This window comes from Pyrus communis, chromosome 4 (genome assembly GCF_963583255.1).
Source record: "Pyrus communis chromosome 4, drPyrComm1.1, whole genome shotgun sequence".
NCBI lineage: Eukaryota > Viridiplantae > Streptophyta > Magnoliopsida > Rosales > Rosaceae > Pyrus > Pyrus communis.
This window is the reverse complement of record NC_084806.1, coordinates 10694414-10720385: the sequence shown is the minus strand read 5'-3', so window position 1 is coordinate 10720385 and position 25972 is coordinate 10694414. Positions and strand designations below refer to the sequence as shown.

The following is a 25972-nucleotide window of genomic DNA, read 5'->3' as shown; positions in this document are numbered from 1 at the left end:
CAGTCGAGGAGAGGACCATTTAGGATAGTAGAACTTATTAAATCGGTAGAATCCTTATTAAATTGGGAGAATCATAGAGAATATCTAGGAAGTAGATGTTGTACCTCTTATGAGTGTGATTACCTACAACGCACGTAATCGTTAGATTGTAAGGACTCCAAGATTTTAAGAAACCTGCTGATTCGTTGCTCGATTAGGTTCCTAAATCTTGCAGAACAAGCATGGTCTATCTCAGCGAAGTCGACAAACTTCGCCCACTGAATTCGGAATAAGATGATGGTGGCATCATTGATCCGTTTAGTCAACTCCGCAATGGAGGCTATTGAGTTCATGGTCGGACTTCTGAGGTAAGCGTATTCCGATCCACCTTAATCCGGCCCTTGAAATTTCATGATCCCACATGTATTATACATTGTTGTATGATACAATGACTCCCCACTTTGTTCACAACACATAAAAAAACTTGAGTTTCAACATTAGGACTTGTATAGTTCTTTAGCTTAAAGTTAAGCTAGACAAATAGAAGTGTGCGTAGTCGCATTGTTTAGAATGGATGTAATTCCTCTTATACACTTAAGTTTGACTTCTCTTCTCCGCAATTTAGATTCATTTGAAGGTTGGTTAGTTAGACCTAAAACTACGGACACCAATAATATACGAGCGATATAAAGTTGATACATACCGGCTGTACTTGGTACTCAGAGCCGTACTTGTCTCATAACTTACAAACATCAAGTTGGTCCTGGTGGGATTCTGTTGAAAAAACTTGAATTCAAGAAGATCACAAAACACGTACTATTCTAAGGACACCAATTGTACAGTTTTACCAAACCTTACATAATATGTAGCATTGGCGATCCCCGTTAGGTACCCGTTTCAAAACATTGTCCAACAACCTTTTGAATCATTCGCATTTCACTAGGGTTTTGACACGACTAGACAATAAGGCTCCAAAATTGACATAAGTTACAATATGAAATGATTGTTAACCTAACACGAAAACGAAATACTTCTAAATACAAATTGTAAACTAGTCAAAAAGGTGATGACTTGACTGCATATCTTCTACCCACATGCTAGCGTTTATTAAGGTTTATATTTTTCGTTCTCAATACAAAACTCATTTACTATCAATGTCAGTAACTATTTGAGCTTGAATCTAAACACCCATTACTGAATCAACTTAAAATTAACTATTTCTTTGATGTTTACACAAACACGAAATGACATGATGCAAACAAAAGATATAAACGTAACCCTACATCTCACTCAGATAAACCCACTAAAACGGTGGAGCACATAAAAGAAGAGTAAACAACTAGGTAGGCATTCACTTCCAACTTCCAAGTACTATTGTTTTTCATGAGCTCGCTACCACTCATCATAACTACAATGTGCCTATATGCGTTTACCGACGACTTCATTGTCCAATGAGTCACAAATTTGTCCATATTCTCTCTACTTGGGACTGTTCACCGAGTGAATGTATGACAAACTCATATGAAGCCAAACACAGCACCACAGATTCCTTAGCTCCCACGACCCACAAAGTTCCCTGCCTCCCTCCATAATTAGGGCAAAAAGGATCCATCAAGATTTTGGGTTTGCCCTACCAAAAATTCCCTTCCTTTTTATCATTTCAACCACCACTTTACACACATGGGTGTGATATTACTATGGACTATGGAGTTATAGTAAGAAGGGAGGAGAATTAGGGTGTAGGGGTGAGAAAGTGAATGAGCAAAAAGTAAGATGTGGTGAGGAGTATCATCGTATTAACTGTCATTCAATGAGTGACTTAAAAAAAAATTTTTTTTTTTTTTTTTTTTTTAAGTATATCGATATTTTTATATTAAGGGAAGAGAGGGTTCAGCTAAGTTACAAAATAGACAATCTAATCTAATATCGAGTCTGCTATCCATAAGATTCGAATATAAGATAATAATAATGCTCACCGTTACTTAAAGGTGGGAAGATACAATGCACTCTAAAATTAAGGGAAGAGTTGATTTTACAAGAGTAAAATCTAGTTGTTAGAGAGTATTTTCTTTACAAAATAGCAATTCTTATCACATTTTTTTAGGAAAGAGATTCACTCCGGATCTCTGTGTTTCGAGCCTGCAAACCGAGAGATCTGACCGTTCAAGAGAGAGAAAGAGATTCAGGCTGTTCAAGTTCTTGGGTTTTAGCGAAGTGGGTCAGTGGGATAGATGAACGGTGGCCGTAGGATTGAAATTGAGTGGTCTGGATCTTTCGTCTGCAGGCTTCGAACACAGAGATCTGGAGTGGATCTCAATCCCATTTTCCATACCACATTTGTACCATTTCTCTAACAGAGATGAGATCCACATGTGTTGGTGAGCCATACCTCTATTAGGGAGGTGGTACAACCACAAACGTGTTATGAAAAATATGGTAAGAGTAGCAATACTCTTTTCTTTGTCATAGTACATTAGATGATACATGAATGTGGTGCAAAAATATGGTCTCTCTAGCATTTTTCCTATATTAAAACTAATTATTGAAGATATGATTAAACATTTTAAATGTATTAAGATACAATTGCATTTGTTAAAATAACAATTGCAAGGAGTTTGTAAGAGTATCTCCAATAGGGGCTTTATCCTCCATAAGACTGCTACATTTCAAGCCTTGGCAAGAAATTGCATTCCCAATGAGCCGGAAAATGCGATTAAATCAACTACTTAGGCAAGCAACTTCCTTTCTTTGGTAACATAAAATTAGGCTACATCTAGCCCCAAAAAACAATAAATCCCACAAAAAAAGTAACAACCCATATGAGCAAAATTTCATCAATCTCCCTCTACTTCCAAATAAACTTATACTCTCCTTTTTATTCTTTTTTTTTTGTTTCTTTTTTTCTTACATATTTTTCTTGCAATTTGGCTAATTAATGAGGGTTTTAAATTTCATAAGAATTAGAAATTTCAAATTGATTTAATGTTCATGGTCATTGGTGGGTGAAATTAAAAAAAAAAAAAATCAAAATTATATGATGCTAATTTACCAATTGATACTAGGTAAATTGTTATGTTGTACGTAAAAATCAAATTATTTCAGAGGGCGAAGTGATAATTTGTATCTTTCAACGCCTGAGATTGAGATAAGAGAATTCATAAAAAAAATTTAAGATAACAAGTCCAAAAATCAATGTGACAACCCGTCCCTAATTTTCCATGTAATTTTCTCCTCGAGGGTGTAAAATGACGTATATGCCATTTTTGGCAAAAGTGGAACCTGACGTTGACGTAGTTATTCGGCTTTTAAATTATTTTTCTCGATATCGTAATTAATTAGTACTTGTTGTTACGAATGCGTGAGCGCGAGTTAGACCCGAATTGGATTTGTAATGAAGAAGTTACGTTTAGTTAAAGCGCGTTAACAATGGGTAGATTTGTACACGTGTGCACTAATAATTTAGTGTTAGACTACTGTTTTTGATAAGGCGCGTTAGATTTCATGTGATTTCAAATTGTAGAAATCTTATCACTTCTTCTTTTTAAATTCTGTCCCATGCCCTATTCTCCCTCACCAACCAATCAACTTTTCTCCTATTTTCCCTCACCCAATCAGATAATCTCTTCTTTCTGTCCAATCAGAACATTTCCTTCTCTCTCTCTCTCTTCTTCTTTTTCTTCTTCTCTCCTTCACCCGAGTCTCCCTTCTCTCTGCAACAACAAAGAATCATCATCAAACCTCACAGATCGACCTTTAAATCACCACCATCGTGCTCCCCTCATCCTCACGAGTTCATTCGTATGAGCCGATCTTAAAGTGGTTGAGTTTTGAGTGTCTAACTCAGAGCAACTCAAAGCTCCGACTCAGGTGTAGATTTTTCTGATTACTTTCCATTCAAGTTGCACGGTTTTGGTAGGTTTGGAGACATCCAGACCACTCCCTATGGCCACTAGCCTAGGTTTGAAGTGGAGCCAACGTGAGAACACACGTGTTTGAGACGATGAAAATAGGGCCTAGAGTTTCGAGGCTTTTTTAGTCCATTTCCATCCACTTATTGGACTTTTGAAAGGTATAAACTTGTTCTACTCTTCATAAGCTTCATTTCCATATAAAGTACATAAAAAATGGTTGAGAAATGAAGAAGATATGAAGTTTTAAATTTTTTTCTAGAATCTGGCGAATTTTTCTAGAAATCGGCGAACCAGATGGCAGCGGACGGCGGAGGACAACCAAAGAAGAAGGAGAATATTCCGTTAAAGTTAATGGAAAATTATGACGCCGTTAGGTAACGTCGTTTAAACTTAATGGAATATTCAGTCAAATCTGACAGAATATTCCCTAAGGTTTCTGTCAGTTTGTCAGGCGCGTGGCCTGCACGTGAGGGCGAGGGCTTGTCCGGCCTCAGGGCAGCGTGTGCTTGACGTGTACAGGTACATGATGTTGAGTATAATGTTTTCATATATTTAAACCCTCCATTTAAGCAAACTATGGGGGATTTTCCTAGCCTTTTAGTGTATGTCCTAATTAATTAATTAGTAAAGTTATTTCACATATAGGTGAGACTTACCCCGAAGGGGTACGAGGACAAACAAGGCTAGGAGGCTATGATCCATCGACATATCAGTGAGTGGGCATTTGTTTATATATATAATATATAAAGTTTTATAGTTTCCACAAGTGTTTTGATTAATTTTACGCCTATCATGCCATGTTTTATTTAATTTTAAAAATGCCATTATATTGTTGAGATTTACATATTGTCATGGCATGTTCATACACATTATACTTGCCGGTGTTATACTCGCTCGGGTCAGAGCCAGGCTTCACGTGTATGTTCACATCGCATCGCACGCTCACCTTGGATCCATTGTAGGTGACAGTCCTGACGTACAGGTTGCAATAGGCAACTCATACTCGTATGTGATGCGCCTAGCGCCAGTCTTCACGTGATTGTAGTACTCGAGCGTATATTATGATTACACCCAGTCATGTTCATGTCAGATTCCCTCTACATGAACTCGTGTGTTAGCATAGATTGATGAGCACCTGGTTTTACTTATACTGCTATTGAGATATTATGATTAGCGTATTTCTGGATTTATTGTTGATTTACAGTTGATTTCATACTTATATGTTGTATGATTTTTTGGAAACTATACATGTTGTACGACGAGGGGTTAGTTTGTTCAGAAATAAATGTATTTTATAAACCTTTGTTTTTGCCCACTCACCCTTCTATTTTTCGCCCATCCAGGACTTAGATAGCTAAACTCGTTGTGGCATACGAGGAATCTCCAGCGTATTCTGACATTTCCATAGATAAATGTAGGGGCATTTTCCTGGTTGTGTATTAAGTACTTTAACTAGTTTTGACTGCACAACTTTTGTCGCACTGTCATCTATGCTTTGAACATTTGTGTTTTACGGGTTCTTCCCACTACTGGGCACTCTTTACCTTAGATTAAATAAATGTTAGCTTGGGTTTAAATTTATCCACATTTTTCTTATGCATCACTTTCCTTTTTGGTTACGTCACTTTAGGGTGTCGGCCAGCATGCCTCGACTCTTGTCGGGGTGTGTCAATTAACTTAAGAAAAGTTAACACAAAAAAAAAAAAAAAAATTGCATAATCACATTACTACATAAATAAATCTATATATCCATATAGAGCCTAAAAGAAATAGCTCCTCATTAGGAGATATTCTTTTATAAAACCTCAAAGATTTTTCGAAGCTCGAAAACAAGTTACATCTACCATTTTTCCAGTCCCCCTCACTGGGGATGCTCTAACTAAAGTGTTTTGGAGCATTCACCCTTTGTGCTCATAGTCTTATGCTTGAGACCTACTTGTAGCCAACCGTGCCAACTAGCTAGTATATAATCCCTTGCTAACTAGAGTATAACTTTTTTTCTAAAAAAATAATTTGTATAACACAAATATACCGTTGCTCCAACGTCCCGTACTTATGATCCAAATAATTCAAGAACATGGGTCCACTGCAGCGCTGCTAGAGATGGCCTAACAAGGGTGCAAAGGAAAGGGAAAAGAATAAAAGCCCATGAACAAAACGCTGCGTTTCGAAAACGTTATCCAGAACGGGACACGTGGCATGCCGACACACTAGGCTGTTTCCAGTTGAGTTGAAGAAAACTCAGGAGTTTCGTTTCAGTTTGCCGCGCCTGAAAATGGCGACCATATCCATAAGCTTCTGCCCGTGCGCCATGGCTCGCCCGAGGGTCCCACAGACTCGCAAGCCACCGAATAAGAAGCAGGTAACTCCGAGGCCTAACCCTAACCCTAACGTTACGCTGAAGGGTCGAACCGGCGCGAAGCAGTTGTCCTCCGTTGGCGTCGAGGCCACCACCTACACTCGCCTGCCTCCCAGAGAGGATTTCTCTCTCCCATCTCTCGATGCGTCGTTGTTGGAGTTCTCGTCTGAGGTGAAGCTCTCTGAGTCAAATGCCGCATTGGTGGTTGAGAAGGAGATTGATTATTTAAGCAGCGACGAAGAGGAGGAGGAAGAAAGTGGCACATATAAGAAATTAGGGATGAATTCTGGGAAATTTGAGGTCTTTGATGGGAATTACGATTCTGAACTGGATGAGGAGGAGGAGGAGGAGGATGACATTGATGGTGAAATTGACGGCGAACTGGAAAATGTTTATCAAAACGACGACGGTGAGTTCCTAGGGTTCAAGGAGGGCAAAGCTGTGAATTTTTCCGGTAATGAGGGTGAATTGGAGGAAGTGGAAGTGAAGGAGAAGGGAGTGCCAGCGGTAATGCGGTGTTTCGACCGCGCCAAAATCTTTGCCAAGGCAGGGGACGGAGGAAACGGCGTGGTTGCAATGCGGCGGGAAAAGTTCGTGCCTTTGGGGGGACCTTCAGGCGGCGACGGAGGGCGAGGTGGGAATATGTATATGGAGGTGGATGGGTCGATGAATTCACTTCTGCCGTTTCGAAACAGCGTACATTTTCGGGCAGGGAGAGGTGATCATGGAAGAGGGCAGTCTCAGAATGGGGCTAAGGGAGAGGACGTAGTGATTAAGGTGGCGCCCGGGACTGTTGTCCGAGAGGCGGGGAAGGATGAGGTGCTTCTGGAGTTGTTGCATCCGGGGCAGCGTGCATTGTTGTTGCCTGGAGGGAGAGGCGGGAGAGGAAACGCTTCGTTTAAATCCGGGACAAATAAGGTCCCCAGGATTGCTGAGAATGGTGCAGAGGGTCCCGAGATGTGAGTTTACCCTTCTTTGAGTCTCTTGTCAGTCAATCTGAATTGCTTTAACGTAAAGCATGCTGTTGTTGTCATCATTGATTCTTTATTATTGTTTGGATGATTTGTGGTAGATGGAATTGTTTTGTTAGTCTGTAGTCATTCAAAATTAAAACAATGGTAAAAACTTTTGAATGATTGATTTGAGACATCGTTCTGGCAGTAGAAGATGATATGCGCTGAAGCAGTTTGAAATTGGTAGGGTGACCTAAATATTGGTGCAATTAGAAGCTAGGTGCTTTCCAGGAGATCTTATGTTACTGTAAAAGTAGACCCTCTTGTAGACTTGTAGTGTTTCTCTAAGCTCGATTTGCAGATTCAATCTTGAAAGCTAGGCAGTATATCAAACAGTTGAAGATTAGCTTAGTTAAAATAATTCTTAAAATTGGTCTTTAGCTTAGTTAAAATAATTCTTAGAATTGGTCTATGTTGTCTGATATCTTTCAATCAATGGCCTTTCCTTGGTCCCAGCGATCTCAAAATTAGGGATACAGTATGAATAAATGCTGGTATTATTGAGCAGGTGGTTGGAGCTGGAACTAAAGCTGGTTGCAGATATTGGAATAGTGGGTGCTCCAAATGCAGGGAAAAGCACACTTTTGAGTGTGATAAGTGCTGCTCAGCCAACAATAGCAAATTACCCCTTCACAACTTTACTTCCCAATCTGGGTGTGGTTTCGTTTGACTATGATTCTACAATGGTAGTAGCAGATCTGCCAGGTTTACTTGAAGGAGCACACCGCGGTTTCGGTTTGGGCCATGAGTTCCTACGGCACACTGAGAGATGTTCCGCCCTGGTATAGGCTTTGACCATCATCTCTCAAGTTATGTGGAACTTTGTTACAAATTATTTTGGATGCTCGAACATTAAAATAGCTTGATATATTTTTTATCATCTTAATTGTCATTAGCTCATCTTCGCATATTACCCTGTGGAAACACAGTATGAATTCTCCTTCAACCAAATTATACGGTCTTTTCTGGTGGTCATTTTAATCAATTTCTGGTATCATCCATTGTGTCCTTCCTTTACATGATAAATATATGCAAAATTATGAGGCTAAATTTACGTCTCCGATGAATGTTAAGTCTACTTCTTTCTGTGGCTGAGGAAAATGAAAACTCCCTTTTGTTCTCTGTTTAGTAATCACTGTTTCAAATTTTCTTATTTAAAGGAATTGTTATTGGCACTCCAAAAATCTCATTGCGCTTTCCTCACAAGCGTATTTTTCTTTCTACATATAGAATGTTTGGAGTGCACAATGAGAATTTTGGAGTGCTAATATAGTTCCCTTATTTAATTTAAAGTTTGTGCAAAAATGTTTTGTTTTATTCCTTATCAACACCATCGTTATTGATAAGATATTCATCATTCTGGAAATGTCAGATACATGTCGTAGATGGCTCATCACAACAGCCAGAATTTGAGTTTGATGCAGTACGTCTGGAGTTGGAACTGTTTAGCCCTGAAATTGCTGAAAAGCCTTATGTAGTTGCGTTTAACAAAATGGACCTTCCAGATGCATATGAAAACTGGTCATCATTCAAAGAAAATTTAGAATCTCGTGGGATTCATGTTTTTTGCATGAGTGCAGTGAAAAGAGAGGGTACTCATGAAGTGAGCTGTGCTGCTTATGAGCTTCTACGAGAAAATAAAGTGGCCAAGGAGGAGTTCCCAGGTCAGTTTACTTTAATTTTTTCTATATTAAAAGGGTTTCTTAACTAAATGCATGCATATATTATCTTGTGGATTTTGTTTTATTCTCACATTATCACATGGACTATAGGGTTGTTTAAATTATACATGTTATGAAGATTGTTTGATGACGGGCTATCAAATAGATATGTCACTGTTTAATTTGGAAGTAAGCTTTACTATAATTTAAGCGACACTGGAATTGATCGAAAACGGAAGAGAAATGGCATGACTACATTAATGTAAATGGTCTCGCTTTATTGTAAGAAACAAAATTCTGTATGTGTAATAACAGAAGAAAAGGGGAAAGAAAGAGAAAAGCAGAGCTTATAAGTATTTTTTTCAGCTGACTAATGTTTAACATCCATAAATGCTTGTACTTATAGGATAAATAAGCTTTAACTCCATATGTTACTCATTCACTGTGTTGACAAGTCTCTTTGGTTTTGATATGGAAGACCCGGTCAATTTGAATCATGTAGCTGAGATGGTGCGTAAGCAGCAAACTGCGTCTATTAATGAGTTTGAGATCACTCATGACAACAGTAGCAATACTTGGCATGTTGTGGGATCTGGGTTGCAACGCTTTGTTCAAATGACGAATTGGAGGTAGGTTAGAAACTGTTATAATAATGTCACTGTTATAGTTTTTCATATTATGCTTTCTTGATATCACAAGTCTGATCTGTTATGATATCAAATTTGTTTCGTTATCTGTTGGTTATAGTGGAAAGTTCAAACTCCAAAAGTTGCATTGTAATGGGTGACCTGCATTGTGGATTCAATATCATGAAATTTTGACTAATAGAAGTCTTTTAGTTTCATTTTCTCTTTCTTCTTAAAAGAATAGTGCATGATGAGGGGGGAGTGATCAGTGGTGTGAGACTGACAATCGCACAAGTAAATAGAGTGAAGCAACAACCACCTCGTTTTATGATGTAGTTTGTTAGAAAATACATAATGAATAAGGATTGATGAATTAATGAAGATCAGATCAACAGCCACCTCGTTCTTCTTCAATTGCTTTGTGCTAATGCAGTACTACTCAAAGATAAGGATTTCCTTAATTTGAATAGCTCACGTGCACAAAATGTCTTTAGATATAAAGAAGGGGGTAAGGGGAAAAGAGGGGAGGGGTTGGGAAGGTGAAGTGAGGGGCCTCGAGTCTCTTTTTGAGTTTCAGGAAATTCCCTTTTCCTCTATTTCTTTTCATATTGGAGAGCTGACGTTTAAGTTCTGGTGTGAATTATTTCATGCAATGTTTTCCGTATGATGGTTAGCAGTTTGTTCTTATTGCTGTATTGTTTCTAAAGGACAGCTAGTCCATTGTTCAATGGGTTTAATAAAATCATGGCTGTAAATAGCACCCTTGTTTTAGTATAAATTGGTTTTCTTTTGTCTCACACCGTCACACGGAACACATAGTGCTCATGAACTTACGTTTATAATCTGTAGTCAGATCATGCACAATTCAATGTTCTCCAAAATTGATTACGATGCCTCAGTGTTGCTATCTGATATAATTTGCATCTTGTTTTTGCTGTTCCAATCCTCACGGAAAATTTGTAATGAATGTTTTTGAACAGATATGTGGATTCTGGGAGAAGGTTCCAGCATGTCCTGGATGCTTGTGGCGTGAACAAATCTCTTATAAAACTTGGTGTGAAAGAAGGCGACACGGTGATTGTTGGAGATGTATGTTTCTTTGCTCTGTTATTACTTTGTTACTTTATTGAAGTGTCCAACTTAAAACTTGTAGCGTTGTTTCTTCTAATATAATTTCCAATGACAACATATTCTCATTTGCTTCCGTCAGATGGAAATGGTATGGCACGATGCTGCAGATAATTCCAGTTTTTCAAGTTTTAGGAAAGGATCCACAGAAACAACCAAGTGGCCTCAATGGAAGTGAGCTCGTGGTCTCGTGTGTTATTTCACTGCTAACCGATAGAAATAGAAGGGTATCAGCTCTTGCAATTTGTTTCTCTTCTCCATATACGATCTCGACACAACTCATGAAATTCAGTAACATCTGTTGAAAGAATGAAACAGGCTTTGATGTATTTATAGAAAATTTTAGTTATCCTTTCATTTCTGGTAATATTCACACATTCGCACACCTATAAGCACTCAAGAGCAAAGGCCCGCTCATTCACACATGAACTTGCATCCCACACGATGAACGCACACAAAGGCAGGTTCATTGAGGGATCCCTCAGATAAGCTTATTCGAGGGATACCCTTGTATGAGCCCACCGCAACGTAGTTCAATGTTCCTAGCCATGTCCTTAGGGCTTAAAAGGTCGGTTTAACTGCTTGCACTGTGTCGTAACTACCGATTGATCTTCCAATGATGTGAAGCTTCTTTCTCTGTGTACGAAGAGTAGAAGAAGCTCCAATAGAATGTCTAAACTAAACACGAAAGCAATCTAGCTACTAAAAACAATATAACTATTGCCAATTGCCACTTCAGATTTACAAGGAAAAAGGAATCCCCTTGTATTTCATGTATCATTATTCAGTAGAAACGCATTGATTCCGAAATACATTCAAAATCGACAAGTAACACCAAAACATACATCTGTACCTGTTCAGCTATCATGTCTCACCTCCGAGACATGGCCAAAAACAAAATAGCAGTTCAAAAATGGCGTAGTATCCTTTTTTCTTATTTTATGGTTGTATCAAACTTTTGTATTAAATTGCTTAAATAACCCAAAATGAATTTAAGCCATTTGTAGTTCACCATTTGTTAAACTCCGCCATTTCTCGTACTTCTAATGAAATTAGAATCCAATAGCAAGAATTACTACTATACTGTTTACTTCAGCTTTTTACTGTATATTTTTGGTTCGGTTCAGTTTTAGTTTGAGTTTCTAGTTTCTGCATGGGAAGGGGTTGAGGGTAGAGTAAATATCGTGGTTTGTTCCCCAAGGCAACGACAACAGAACCTTTGTAGCCGTCCAATCTCACGATCCAACCGTCCTTTTATACAATCTTTGACCACTCCCGCTTTCTCTCTCTCTCTCTCTCTCTCTCTCTCTCTCTAAAGATTCGCTTTTACTGTTCTCTCTCTCTCTCCCTCTGCATGAAGAAGAAGAAGAAGAATGGAAGATGTACTGAGCTGCCTGCTTCGTTCATTCCCGTTCCTCAACCTCGTATCTTCATCATCTTACTCTACGCTGTCGGATGTTCCGTGATTTACGTACCACGTCGGCACTTGCATTTGTACGGCCAAGATCTTCTTCTTCTCTGCAACGTCATCGTGACACCAGAAAACGCATTGAGAGGTCGCCACGTTTCCAACTTTATAAACACACTGGATGATCAATATATTGATCACGTAGTCCCTGTTGGCTACGAGATAGCATCCTCGCTGGATTCTTTTCATGAAGATTGTGGATATTTTTTAATTATGTTCGTTTATCGTACATTGTATTTTTGTCAGATACTATTATTGTTCAATTTTGAATAATATAATTTAAAATAATTTATAACCACACGATGTATAATAAAATAATAAAATTAAAGAATCCTCCCGATCCTCACAAAGAGGATCCGGCGAGATCCTCTCTCGTTGGCTATGGCATTGCAGATTGTGCACTCTACACTACAGTGTCACGTGGCAGGAGTAGCAGACCTCTACGTCAAACAGTAGTCCGTACTCCCTAGCACACTAGCAGATCTCTACACTGTGTTGTATCTTGTGAACCAAAATACGTTTCTGTTTCTAAACCAAATCTCCAAAAATTCTACGGTGTTCGGACCATGGTTTTTAATCATTAGATATGGAGTTGTATAGTTGAACAAATTTAACGGTTATAAAACTCAGAATATTTCATACATCGGAACATCATAAAATAATTCTTAAATCTATCACATGAAAACTATTAAAATAATCCTTGAATCTCCCAAGCATTCATGAAGTAAAATTTTGAGTTACAAGGAGTAAAATTGTGACTTTTGAGTTACAAGAAGTAAAATGAGATTAAAATCGAATTCTAAAAATAAACCTTCATATAATGCATTTGTAACGATAATTGGAGAATATTGTTCCATTTTCTTTATGTATTCAAGACAAAGGAGTTACATGGGCTAAATCAAAACCGAAGCATCTTTGTTTAGTATCATTAAACAAAGATTAATACTAACTTGACATGTTTAGTATTGGGTTGGTTAGTCATGGTTTATGTTAGTGTGTGTCAAGTAGTAATCAACTAAAAAGTAATTTAACTTGGTATTACATTGGAGTTGTGTTATTTGATGGTATCACTAAGTATTCATTTGTTAATTTAGTATATCAAATTATCAATACCAAAGAGACAGATGCCATTAAGGCCATGAAAGCGTGGAGTGGTCTACCACACTAACACTAGGGTTTTATTTTTATAAGAACCAATCGCACGTCGCCCAATCACTCTGGCAAATTAACACAATGATCATTTAGGCAGGCAAATAGCATTTCACCCACAAGCTATAAAGCCACTAATATAGTATGTAGTATTCTCAAGAAAAAATAATTTCAAAAAACCAAAACAAACTTACACCCACCTCATCAAGCGTAAGATCAACGTATTTTCATCGTACATATTACATAATTAAAATTGTTCACCTTGTTAATTATTGTTTAAAGATTATTATAATCAAAATTGTTTTCAAAACTATCAAGTTTTAGATACATACGAATGAGTGAACAATCTCATTTAAGCGATGATTAAGAAATGAACCATTTGGACTAAGAAGTTTTCTACGATAAAAATGTACGAATCTTAAGTAAGTGAACAAATTTATATTATCTTTGATTTGATAGATTAAGGTATTGTCGAAACATAAATGAAAAATGAATAGCTTATTATATATTATTATTATCATACACATAATTTGACTGCATCGTAGTGGAAAGACACGAGCGTGTTGCATTTTACTGGAAAGTAGAAAGTAGCTGAACCACGAAAGGCTAAAATCTAACAATGGGACATTTCCAATCAAAAGAACCTTTCTTGAATTAATATAAAGACCACCACCAATATCAAAGCTCCAAAACCTCAAAAAACTCTCTCTCTCTCTCTCTCTCTCCCTCCCTCTGTGTCAAAGTCCAAGTCCTAAAAACAAAGACACATCTATCATTTTCCCTAAATCCCGGGGGAACCTTTAACCCTAATGAAAAGTATGATGTGCTTGTTTTGGGGGAATGTGCAAAATTCTCATTTGACTAAACACCAGACACTTGTTAAAGAAAAACTTAGAACAAGGGAATGGACAGTCTCACAGAGAGGCCCCTACCACATCTCTTTTATTTTTATTTTCTATTTTTTATTTTGTCAATATTAAATACAAAATTGTTATCCATTTTAAGCAATTTTTTTTTAAATCTTTTTTGGTCAAGTCTAATAAGTAAATACGTTTTAAGCAAATCTTATGAGTACTTAGTCATGTTAATTTATACACTCCATCCTTTCCAACTAGCTCAGCACTTTTTTGAGATGGGGCTTGACTAAAGACCAAAGACCAAACCTTTCTGCTCTTTTAATGTTAAATTCATAAAAATCCTTCATTTTCCACAATTTATTAAGATGGGGTTTCATGAAGCAATCCTATCTTATTGGGTTTCTTCAAATTCTTAGTGGAGGAGTCAAGGGTCATAGATTCCAATTGAGTCCATCTCATTCTTAAAAGAACCAATTTTTTGTAATTAATCATACTATTTAGTATTTTCCCTTGTAAGTTGTAAACCCCTCTCTCCATATTTGATACACTATTGATAATTTATCCCCCTTTTTTTCTTCTCTTTTTCTATAAGAAAGCATTTGGTTGCTTATATGTGAAGAATTATTCATAATCGCACATAAATTACTATTTGACAAGCGTGCATAATTTCTTATTTATTATTTTAATAAGTTAATGTATAAGACTACGATTTGCATGTAAGGAAAAATAACATTTTACATGTTTTTATGATTATTCATATTTGTTAGGTTCGTTACACAAACACAATAGACCATGACAGTGACCAGTGGCAAAGCATTGCAACATTTGGAAATGCTAAATGAACTGAAAGTAGGTTGACCCATTTGGCATTGTGATTAGTTTATGCCATTCCCCATGCCGTTTTGGCAATGTGAGGTTTAACTAATCAAAGGGTTTAAAGATTACTTTTCCTACTGGAATTGCTAAATAATCAAATGTGTTAATACACTTGCCCCACTCCACTTATAACTTTTGTTTGGGCAGTTTAATCCACCTTGCTTTGCAAGTGTTTTTTTAAGCTCTTGATTGCCTTTTGACCTAGCCCTTTTTTTTATTGCTTTCGAAGTTTGGAAACGATGATCAATGTCTAAATCCAACCTTGATATATTTTACTTGAAAGAGGGTCCTTTGTGAGTAACTTATAGTAAATATGGAATGTCGAACGTCTGCTTGCTGCATGCTTTAGTCCTTAATTTGTCCCCAAATTTACCATTAAGGTTTTGTTTATGACTTAAATTTAATAATGTGCTTGATAGCTGGTGTGATTTAGGCTTAAAATCTTGTCGGTATTGGAAAAAGAGTATCACTAGATTAAAAGTTAGATAATTGATAGTGGCAAAAAAATCAACCATTCGAAACTATTTAATGGTACAATTCAGGATATAAAATCAAATTTATAGTACGTTAGAAGTTAAAAAACATAAAAATAATGTTTTCTGGCCAAATTTATGTTACTATATTAATGTTTATGTTGTTAGTCAGATTAACTTATGTTATTGTATTGTGATTCTTGACGGCACATATCTACTCCAGATTTATAGAAAATACGTGACCAAGTGCAGAACTTCGGAGGGCGAAAAAAAAAATTTAGACAACTTAATTTGGAGATTCTCAGGACTTTAAACATCTTCTATTATTGAACAAGCTTGAAAATTAATGAAACAACTAGGTCATCTAGCGGTAATTCTCTCCCAATGTTAGAAGAAATTTTAAGTTCCAATTGCCGCTCCCAATTAATAATAAAAAATCAAACGAAATATATGGTCAGTGGACACTGCATGATTTGACTCTGCATATTTCATATGCTTACTAGTTTTCTATTGCTACGAAAGAAAACAAAATAAAAAATAACATCCTATATGGTGAAGCATATATAAACCAACAAAACAAAACAAGCATAAAACTTTGAGTGATGGGCCCTTCCTTACGAGGGAGCCTATTGTTTCTGTCCTGGTGTGGGGTTGGTTGTTTCCAAGATGTAGACCACAAAAACTCAATAAAATATGTTTTGTTCTCTGATAATTTTGATTTAGTTGAGAAAAATCTTAACTGCTCCGTTTGAAAATGCGAATTGTTACAAAGAATTTGGTTGCACAAAATGCGGATTTACATGTGAATATTGGAGATCATTTTTGTTGGTACATTATGAATTCATTTCTTGGAGTAGGTACTCAAAAACCACGCAGTTGTTTTCCTTTTCAGCTGGTTTTATATATGTAGGATTGATCTAAATTTTGAAGATTTTTTTATTAGAAATACTTAGTTCCTTACGTGTAAAAAGTTGCATTTCTTCGTTCAGACAACTCATATTTTGATATGTATCTAGAAAATTTTCATTTTATGATTCCATTTATATGAGATAAGAACATTATTTTTTTCTAATCTACCAGTCATCAATCCTCATTATTGATTCTGCATGTGGTCCAATATCCTAGTGCATAGGGTGTTGGATTTTCACCCATGCGTCCTGAGTTCGAAACTCCCTCTACCCTAAATTCTTGTAATAGTTTCAAACTCTCCCATTTCTCTTAATAATAATATAAATTTTTGAAAAAAATAAAATAAAAAGCATCATTGATTCAAGTCCTCCTTTTTTTTTTTTTTGAGTACATCGATATTTTTACACTAAGGGGAGAGGGAGTTCGGCTAAGCCACACAATGGGCAGCCTAATTTGGTATCGAATTTGCCATCTATGAGATTCGAACCTAAGATCTCTCACTGTGAAGAGGAATACGATCAAACCGTAATATGACAATTCAAGTCCCTTCTTAGTCCTCAAACATTGACTTTCTGCAACTTAAGTTCTAGTATTATAATGGTTCATGGAAGATTAAGCATAAAGTTTACTTGTCAATTCTCATCTAGATTAGACGGTAGATCCACACGTGAGTAGATCACATTAAGATTCAAAACCCTAAATTCATAAAACAAACAAATTCCAATAGTTACATAGACATGATGTAATAATTACCTCATAAAATAATAACTGTCATAAACTTTGTATTTAAGTGTGATTGTGTAAATCTTAGATTATATTTTATTCTAGTTATTCTACCCTATTAAGATTTGTATTCCTTGGAGGAGAAGGATTCTTCCCTCCCTTATTACTATAAATAAAGGCACTGATAGGAAAATAACACATGCTCTACACAACCCTACAAACACATATCTCTCTATTTTCTCTCTGTGCCGCCGGCCCCCTCTCTCCCTGTCAATTGAAATAAGCCACAACAATAACATCTTTGAAACTTAAGTAAGCCACAACAATAACATCTTTGAAACTTAAGAGTGTTATGAGTGAGTAAATTTCCAAACCATTTTCATATGGAATCGCAAGTTACATATAGATAGAGAATTTATATTCTAGGGTTTTATTGGAACTTGGAAGAAAGTGACTGTAGCTAGAAAATAAAAGACCCTAGAGCAGTTACAGACCTCCATTTCGAGTTTTTGACAAGTACTGCTGCGAATCTACACATTATTTTTCACCTACAAGTGCTAGCTTATTATTATTTGCAGTTGAAGAGATGCACGATTAAATAGAAATCAGAAAAAGAAAGATTTAAAAAAAAGCAGGTGGAAAGGGAAGGATGGTCTTCCACAGAATGACATCTGCAATGTCCTTTTCCTTGCCCCCTCTCCTTATCTCCATAAGATTCTCTATTATAACTAAAACATAGTCTTAGTGGTATTTCTCGTCTAATAAACACTTGTCAAGTGTTTAAAAAACGCATCATTTGTTTAATAAATATCTGTCACGTATGTCTTTACTTACACTAAATTATCTTTCCTCCTGATTATAAATCATAGTCTTTAAAACCCTTCTCACAACTTCTACATACTTCACTATCCAAAATCCAGAAACCAAAACCAAAACCTTCACTTCTCATATCCTTCTGCACTCTCTCACATTTTCTCTAGAACTTCTTATTATTTTCGGTACCATGTCAATGTCTACCTCCAAAACCCTAGAAAAACCCTTCAAAGCTTTTGAGCAAGGTCAGGCACAGGTGGGTTTTGCTGCTGTACTGCAGAGAAGCACACCTCCTCCGTCCTCTCAATCCGGTGAGAGAAGAGGAAGGCGAAAGCAGGCCGAGCCAGGGAGGTTTCTTGGTGTGAGGAGAAGGCCTTGGGGGAGATATGCAGCTGAAATCAGAGACCCTAGCACTAAAGAAAGGCACTGGCTTGGCACATTTGACACTGCTCAAGAAGCAGCTTTTGCTTATGACAGAGCTGCCCTCTCCATGAAAGGCTCACAAGCAAGAACCAACTTCATCTACTCTGACAACACAACTTTCCAATCTTTCCTCTCACCCTTTGATGTCCAAACCCTTTTACCACAGCAATCACAGTTTTTCACCACTCAGACTGCTAAACAACAACTCACCAATCAAAACAGTCCACCTCATCATTCTAACATTTTTCAGTCTGATCAAATCCAATTTCAAAACCCTAATAATATTAGGTCATCATCATCGGCACATGATGAGGATGATGAGGGTTTCTTTTTCTCTGGCGATTCGAGTAATTCTAACTCGGGCTATTTGGCCTGCATTGTTCCTGATAGTTGCCTGAGGCCTCCTTCGGATAATCACCACCCCACAAATTACACAAACTCAAAAGCTTTGAAAATTGATCAAAATTGTAGTTTTGCAAACCCTAATAACTCCACTAGTGCTACATTTCCTCTAGATGTTGCGAATGTGCAAGCAGCTTCTAATAACAACAATGGAGATCATCAGATTCCTTGCTTTGATGGATTCAGTCATGGATTCTGGGATAACCAGCAGCCATGGGAGTTCAATCCTATGATGATTGAAGATGGATGCATGGGAGCGTTGTATCCGATCGTCGAAAAGTCAAGTGCTTATGGATCTTCTTCTTCATTCTCTTGCTCTCCATCAGTTCCCGCTTTTGGTGATGCAGTCATTGAGTTTGCCCACTCACTCGTTTGATTAACTTCTGGTGCGTACGTGCACCAATGGAAATTATCCATTAATCATGCGCATGCACTTATTTTTCTTGTGTCTTGAGCTTTTCTTGCAACCCTTTCTCTTTCATTGTAAGTTTTACGATATTTTTGTACCAATATTTGATGATATTAGCTAGCACTTTAATGGCTTTATTGCATAATATAATAACTGCATTATGTGTCTATCTTTACGGCTATCTGCCTGACCTTTAACTGACAACGTAGCCTAACAAAAAGATGCATGCAACTTAATTTGGATGCAAAAATGGACATGGACCACTAAACTTCTCAGCCACACAAGTGCAAAGTATTAGTGCTTTTGCAATAACGGTTCTAGCTTTTTGTTATGCTTTCTAGTTACTATGCTATGCAAAGTTGTAGTTCATATGGGTACTCTTCAACAAGCTTGTAGATTAAATAGTTAATATCATTCGTTCAAACATTCATCTGGTCGATCTTATTTCTCTTATTATCGTTCATATTAAAAAGTGACGTGTTACAATAATTAAAGCTCGACACTCGACAACTTACATTATAAGATGACCATAGGGAATAAATCTATATATTCTCCTAAATTTATGAAAGTAAGGGTAACATACAAGGCTCCTAAATATATCCCAAGAGTTCTTGTCTACTCCAAGATTAAAGTTGGATACATAAGCACTTCATTTTAGTGCTTTTTTGTCCCTTTGTTTTTCTTTACAAGGATGGTCATCAAGCACTACTGGCATGGTTTGGAAGGTAAGGAAAGGAGATCCATTAATTTTGCCCAACACAGTTCATTGCCTTCAAACCTGGATTCCTCTTGTCTCTTTGTCGGTCACTCCGTCAAATAAATTAGACTGGAAAATGTCTCATTATTTAGCTTTTTGGCCATGTAATTGTGCATTTTCTTGGATGGGAGACTGGGGTATTATGGGAAATTCCTGCATATATAAATAAGGCAGTGCTTTTACTTTTCCAACACTCTTCTTAATGTTTGGCCATCTGATCACATGAATAAAAGAAGATCAATGACTAAAAACAAATGTGTGTAGGAGGTAATTAAAAATTAGTGTGCAAATAACACCATCCTATAAATAAACCCCATGTCAATGATATCTTTTTTCCTTGGGAATATCTTGTGCTCAATCATATGGTACTAGTGAAAAATCTTTGGGAGGAGTGTGAAGACATGACCAAAGCCATAAAGTTCCCTAAACTACCGCACATCCCATCAGTTTTAACTTCAATCCATATTTAGAATGGAAGAAATTTAAAGGCAAAACTTGTACTCTTTGATGAACCAAATTGGACCAAGTTTTGCATGCAATGATTTTTGTTGTCATATGCAGATCTGGATGTAATCACGTTGGCTAAAGCGAATGCATCCCCTCTTATGCACTGAAGACTTAAGTTCAAATCATTTTTCTCATAGTTTATATTACTTTTAAGAAGAAAATGGGTGAAAAAGGATTTCCAACTTTCTAACAAGGTTCATCTAAGGGCCATGCTGCCATATAAGCAATCTGAAAGAGTTGCCAACAAGTACCCAAAAGAAAAGGGAAGTGCATGCTCGAATTTTTTTTTCTTTTTTTTTTTTTTTTCATTTTGACAAGACGACACATATATTAAGCTACTCTAACATAGAGAGAACGTATTTGAACTTAAACACAAGGGGACAAACACACTTCTCTTACCAACTGGTCTGAGCCACATGCAATCTAGGTCATTTCACAGTACCAATGCATGCGCGCATGCATGTATGTATGTAAGCAGTGTAAAGGAAAGTAACAAAGATGATTTTCTCCTCGCTCAATGAAATAATGGAAGAGAAAGATTATTACAGAGTCAACGAGTGCGTCTTCATATATTTTGTATTTCATAACATAAAAAACATGGTCAAGCATTTCAATTGACACAACAGAATATAACTATGTATCTGAAGATCCCAAATAAAGTAGCAAGCACTGTGATGCCTTCTTCTTTCGGTCTTTAATTTGCTTCTGTCATCGAAAATAGACCTTGGACAAAGAGTGGGGGAACATGAATTCAAACTCCCAAGTTTTTAACTGAAAGCTCGTTCCCTGGTTTAGAAAAGGAAAATTCAGAAAAGGATAGACGCGAATGCACGGTCATTGGAAAGGCAAGATCGCCTGGAACTATTGTTTTCATTTTGAAAAAGGATTGAGCACAAATGAGGATAACACTCCAAAATTGAAGATCTGGACACGGATTTGCCTCAAGGAACCGCAGATTCTTTCAAGGTTATTGAAGAGAGAGGCGGGAAGGCTATACGGGGTTTGCTAAACTTTTGGAGGTCGGCCATGGCTTATTCGAGATAAAAGGGATGGCCGTATAAAGATGATATAAACACAGAGATGAACAGGACTGATGTATGCTAAGGCAGTGAGAATTGAAGCCTCTGTTGGAGGACTTGAAAAGGGTAAAAAATGATGCTTTGGGAGAAAGTTGATCAAAAAGGAAGAATGAAAAATTGCTTGACATTTTCTTAGCTTGAACTATGAGACTCTGTACTGTTGCCACTGCCACTCGAAGGACCGGAACCCTGAGAAGACTGTTGGACACCCGCAGGGGTAACACCACCCTTAGAAACAGTTGAACCTACTGATAAACTCGAAGTGCTCAGTGACGAAGACATTCTGGCTGAAACCAAGTCCTTTCCAGAGCTTGAACTAAGCTCAGGTCGCAGCTCCGAGGATGAGGATGATGGGGCTAGTGTACCAATTGATGATCCCACTGGGTAGGGTGCAACTGGCATATCAGCAAGAGAAGACGCTGATGGGCTGTAACTGAGTGTTCCAATTGGGTGGTCGAATTTGCATGCGGATCCAAACTTGCATGCTCCACGTTGTTGATAGTGAGTGCAAAGTGGAGCACCCTGATTACCACATAGAATTTCAAATTCACAGAGAAAAAAAATAAGTATGCATGAGGAGAAAAGTGTATAACTTACCAAGAAGGCATTCACAGTACAAAAACGTACAAGCAAGCAAACTTAACATAGCAATTCATGCTAAGAAAGAAGGCCAGCATGTTAACTAATAAAAATAAAGATCGTGACAACCAACATAATAAGTAGTATAATATGCTCAACTAGTAAAAATGCAGACTAGCAGACTTTACAGACAATATCACCTGGAAGTAACAACAAAAAAAGCATAAATGCAAGGAAAATTGAAAAAAAAAAAAAAAAAAAAAAAAACACCGAAAGGGACCCAAAATTAAGTGAGGCTCCCTAAAATGGACCCTGGGTCCAAAAATCATCATGATCCAGATAGCTGTAACTTACATAATTTCAAACCAAATAATTACCATCTATCAGCAGCAACCAACATATTCGTTTCAGCACATATTTCCCACAAAGATTTGAGTGTTGCTATGTAAACAAGCTCATGGTTCATGCCTAGTAAAAGCATCATGCTGAAAAGGATTTGTAAGGGCGGCTCACCGGGCGTGAAGGAAGACCACTGGAGCTAAGGAGAACAGTTGTTTTTGATTGAACAACTTCTGGCGGATGATGATATCTACATGAGGAACCAAATTTACAATCCCCTGTTCTCATGTAATACTGGCATTCTGGTTGACCAGGTCTTTCTGGAAATATTTGCTCCTTCTGGCTAGTAGTTGGAAGACCAAGAGAGGAAGCTAAAGGCATCGGTTGATACATTCCGGTAAATGCAGGCGCTGAAGGAGATAGTTGGGTATACAGTGTCCTAGCACCAACACCAGATTGAGTACTTGGAGAGGGCAATTGGCTTGCAAGTGCCTGCACCACATGACTAACAGCTTAAGGGAAATTCATGTAACTTAAAGATAATGGAGCAGGAAATGTTATTTACCTGATATGGATTCCAACCTGGGAAAGGAATTGTGCCCTGGGAAAGCAGCACTTGATCATAGGGGCTTGGAACATATGTTAAAGGAGGCCTTGCAAATACTACTCCATACTGTTGTGATGAAACAGACGGAGATTGTACATTTTGATACAATGTGTGTGTAGCAGGTACAGGTGAAACTTGAGGTGCTGGTGATGGCCCAGGAAGCTGTATGCCAGCCGGCTGTGGATGATGGAATTTACAAGTTGCACCGAACTTACACTGTCCAGTTTTCACATAGTAGGAACAATCTCTTTCGCCCTGTTTTATTTGCAAAATATCCATGATTACAATACTTTACCTCACAATCATGAAGCTGGATCTATAATATGACAATGAGTTGAAGAAATAGAAGTTCAAATTTGAGAATTACAGACCGGCCGCAATGGATATCCATAATAGTTTAATGAACCAGGGCTATCAGAGCTTCCTCCCTGCTTAGGATGGTGGTACTTACACGAAGCGCCGAATTTGCAAGTCCCTGTCCTCATATAATACTGCCATCAAAGAATCACAGAGCAATCAAACAAAGGGGATTCACAAATTTTCAGGACAGCAAAGCATGCAATCGTCAATAGAGGATGCTACTCTATGCAGAACACATAAGACCGGAAGCTGAATATGTGATCTGCTGGAATCCTGTAAATGCATGCTATGCCAAGGCAACATTTTGGCCTAAACTCGAAAAAAAGTTAAGTACCTGGCACACCGGTTGGCCCGCTCGCTCAGGGTACTCTAATCCTCCAGTTCTTGCCGCTCCGATAACCTGAGAAATATGTACCGCTCAAACTTAACTAGTAAACAGGTAATCATATCAGCATTAACCATTAATTTAAAAAGTTCAAATTTTCTCCACAACGACTTGAAATTCAACAAATTCAGAACAATCCCACTAATCAAATTGCTTAATACCACAAACTTGATCATCAAATCTACAGACGAAACCCACAATATCTCTACTACCACACAAGATCAAAACAAAAACGAAAGCACCACACTGGTAATCAATCAATCACCATCCAATTAAGCCCCAAATTCAACCAATTAAAGCAGCAAAAAAAGGGCAATTCAATAAAATTACCACACTGCGATCACGGGGATGATTGTACCGACACCGAGAGCCGTACCCACAAATCCCAGTCCTCAAGTAGTAACTGCAATCGGCCTCGTCGGATCGCTCCGGGTACGATTCCCCGGGTCTGAGCCCCAACGGCCACATGGACTCTGCATTATCACACAAAGCGAAAGGATCAAAACCCAATTCGGAAAAACGGGGCCGCATTCGCCCCAAAACCCACCAAGTCGCAATCCCCAAAACCCGAAATCGAATCCGAATTCGAACGAAATTGAAATGCGGAGTGTATTGGGGAGAGAAGAGTCACACCTTCCAGCCCTGTTTCGGATCCCGGAAGGTTCCACTCCGGCGACGGATTGGACTGTGACCCTTCTGCGGTCCGACCGTACCGCTCCATTGTACGGTCACACTGAAATCACTTCGATTCTTCACTTAAATATCTCGACTTTTTCCACAATCTCTCTCCTCTCTCTCTTTCTCTCCCCTCAATCTCTCTCTGTACAGGAAGAATGAGAGATTATGATCAAATGGGGTTATCAGAGAGATGGAATTCTGAAAAGGGTTTGGATTTTCAGGGCTCCTCTCTCTCTCTCTCTCTCTCTCTCTCTCTCCCCCCTCACACACACACACACACAAAAACACTGTATGTGTGTTTCTCCCTCTCTCTCTCTCCCCCTCTCTCTCCCTCTCTCTCTCTCTCCTCCTGTTTAAGTTTTGGTTATGGTTTTGGGTTTCTCTATCTCAAAGTTTTCAAAGCGTTTTTGGGTTTTGGTCTCTTACTTTTCTCTCCTTAATTTTGAGAGGTTTCATTTTCTTTTTTATTTGTTTATTTATTTAATCACTCTCTCTCCTCTGAGTCCGTTGGTGGTTTACATACGCGCCAAATATACAACAACATTACGGTATTACCCTCCATTATTTATTTTTTCCTTTTTAAAAAAAAATAATTATCTAAACTACAAATTAATATAACCAAGTTTGTCAACAAAAAACTAATGAAAAAAATATTATACCCTTTTATACATAACTAAAGAAAATATTACAAAAGATAAAAATATAACCATTAAAGTAATTTCGTACAAATAAATTTTTGTTTTTTTTTTAATCTCATAACCATGTCGCTTAATCAATACACTAAACTCTCTCTCTCTTTGTCTCTCTCTCTCTCATTTGCACATGCGTCTACTTTTCTTTTCACTTTTTTTAACTTCCCCAATCCACTAATTTTTTTACATAAATTGACATTAATTAAATTTAATCCTTTTTAAAATTTTAAATCACACACATAGTACGTGTACTGCATTTAATTTTGTTTATCTAAATAATTTATTGAAAAAAAAGTTTTTATTGACAAAGCTCTCTTTATCAAATAAAAAAATTGAGAAAATTAACTCTATCGGCGAAACTAACAACAATATTTAAAGAAAAATAACCAAAATAAAAATTATATGCAATTAATAAATTAAAAACAAAATAATTCTACTTTTTTTTATCGGATGTCCTCGAAGGGACAAAATAATTTTACTTATCAATTGCCCTATTTTTCATCTCACGTTTTTCTCTAATGCAATAAATTTTTAGTGACAAAATTATTATTTAAAAACAATCACTAAAAGAGGTTTTAACGATTATTTTATATTTTCTCTTTTTGCAAACTTTATTTTAAAAAATTAATTAATACATGCATAATATGTATACAATTGTTAGTATATATTAAATAAATAATCAAAAATAAAAATATACCACATGCCAAAAAGACGGAACTGGTGTGAGTGCACTGTAATGTCCCTGGAATTTGACATGTGACTAAAAGAGGTCCATGCAACTGTGGGAAGATGACAGACACAGAGTTGTCC

General features: G+C 37.2%; 3 protein-coding genes and 1 long non-coding RNA gene across 4 annotated transcripts; 3 read left to right on the top strand and 1 right to left on the bottom strand.

Moving 5' to 3' along the window:
- The first annotated feature begins 3631 nt into the window (after window positions 1–3631).
- Window positions 3632–5275, top strand: LOC137731865 (uncharacterized). Its single transcript, XR_011068294.1, has 4 exons — window positions 3632–4048; window positions 4150–4409; window positions 4536–4602; window positions 5234–5275. It is a non-coding gene; the product is annotated as an uncharacterized lncRNA (long non-coding RNA).
- An 845-nt stretch (window positions 5276–6120) lies between these two features.
- On the top strand, window positions 6121–11034 carry LOC137731863 (GTP-binding protein OBGC, chloroplastic). The gene is made up of 6 exons (XM_068471107.1): window positions 6121–7208; window positions 7771–8044; window positions 8635–8926; window positions 9402–9552; window positions 10530–10638; window positions 10760–11034. The coding sequence occupies exons 1-6, from the start codon at window positions 6166–6168 to the stop codon at window positions 10853–10855; spliced, it is 1965 nt and encodes a 654-aa protein (XP_068327208.1). The 5' UTR covers window positions 6121–6165; the 3' UTR covers window positions 10856–11034.
- A 7013-nt stretch (window positions 11035–18047) lies between these two features.
- On the top strand, window positions 18048–19146 carry LOC137730798 (ethylene-responsive transcription factor ERF086-like). Its single transcript, XM_068469770.1, has one exon. It carries the CDS (start codon window positions 18136–18138, stop codon window positions 19144–19146), a length of 1011 nt encoding a protein of 336 aa, XP_068325871.1. The 5' UTR covers window positions 18048–18135.
- Window positions 19147–20945: 1799 nt separating this feature from the next.
- Window positions 20946–24872, bottom strand: LOC137730986 (zinc finger CCCH domain-containing protein 58-like). Its single transcript, XM_068470017.1, has 7 exons — window positions 24426–24872; window positions 24123–24265; window positions 23742–23807; window positions 23419–23538; window positions 23006–23302; window positions 22615–22932; window positions 20946–22044 (listed from the first exon to the last, which is right to left on the bottom strand). Exons 1-7 carry the CDS (start codon window positions 24511–24513, stop codon window positions 21655–21657), a joined length of 1422 nt encoding a protein of 473 aa, XP_068326118.1. The 5' UTR covers window positions 24514–24872; the 3' UTR covers window positions 20946–21654.
- Window positions 24873–25972: the final 1100 nt, after the last annotated feature.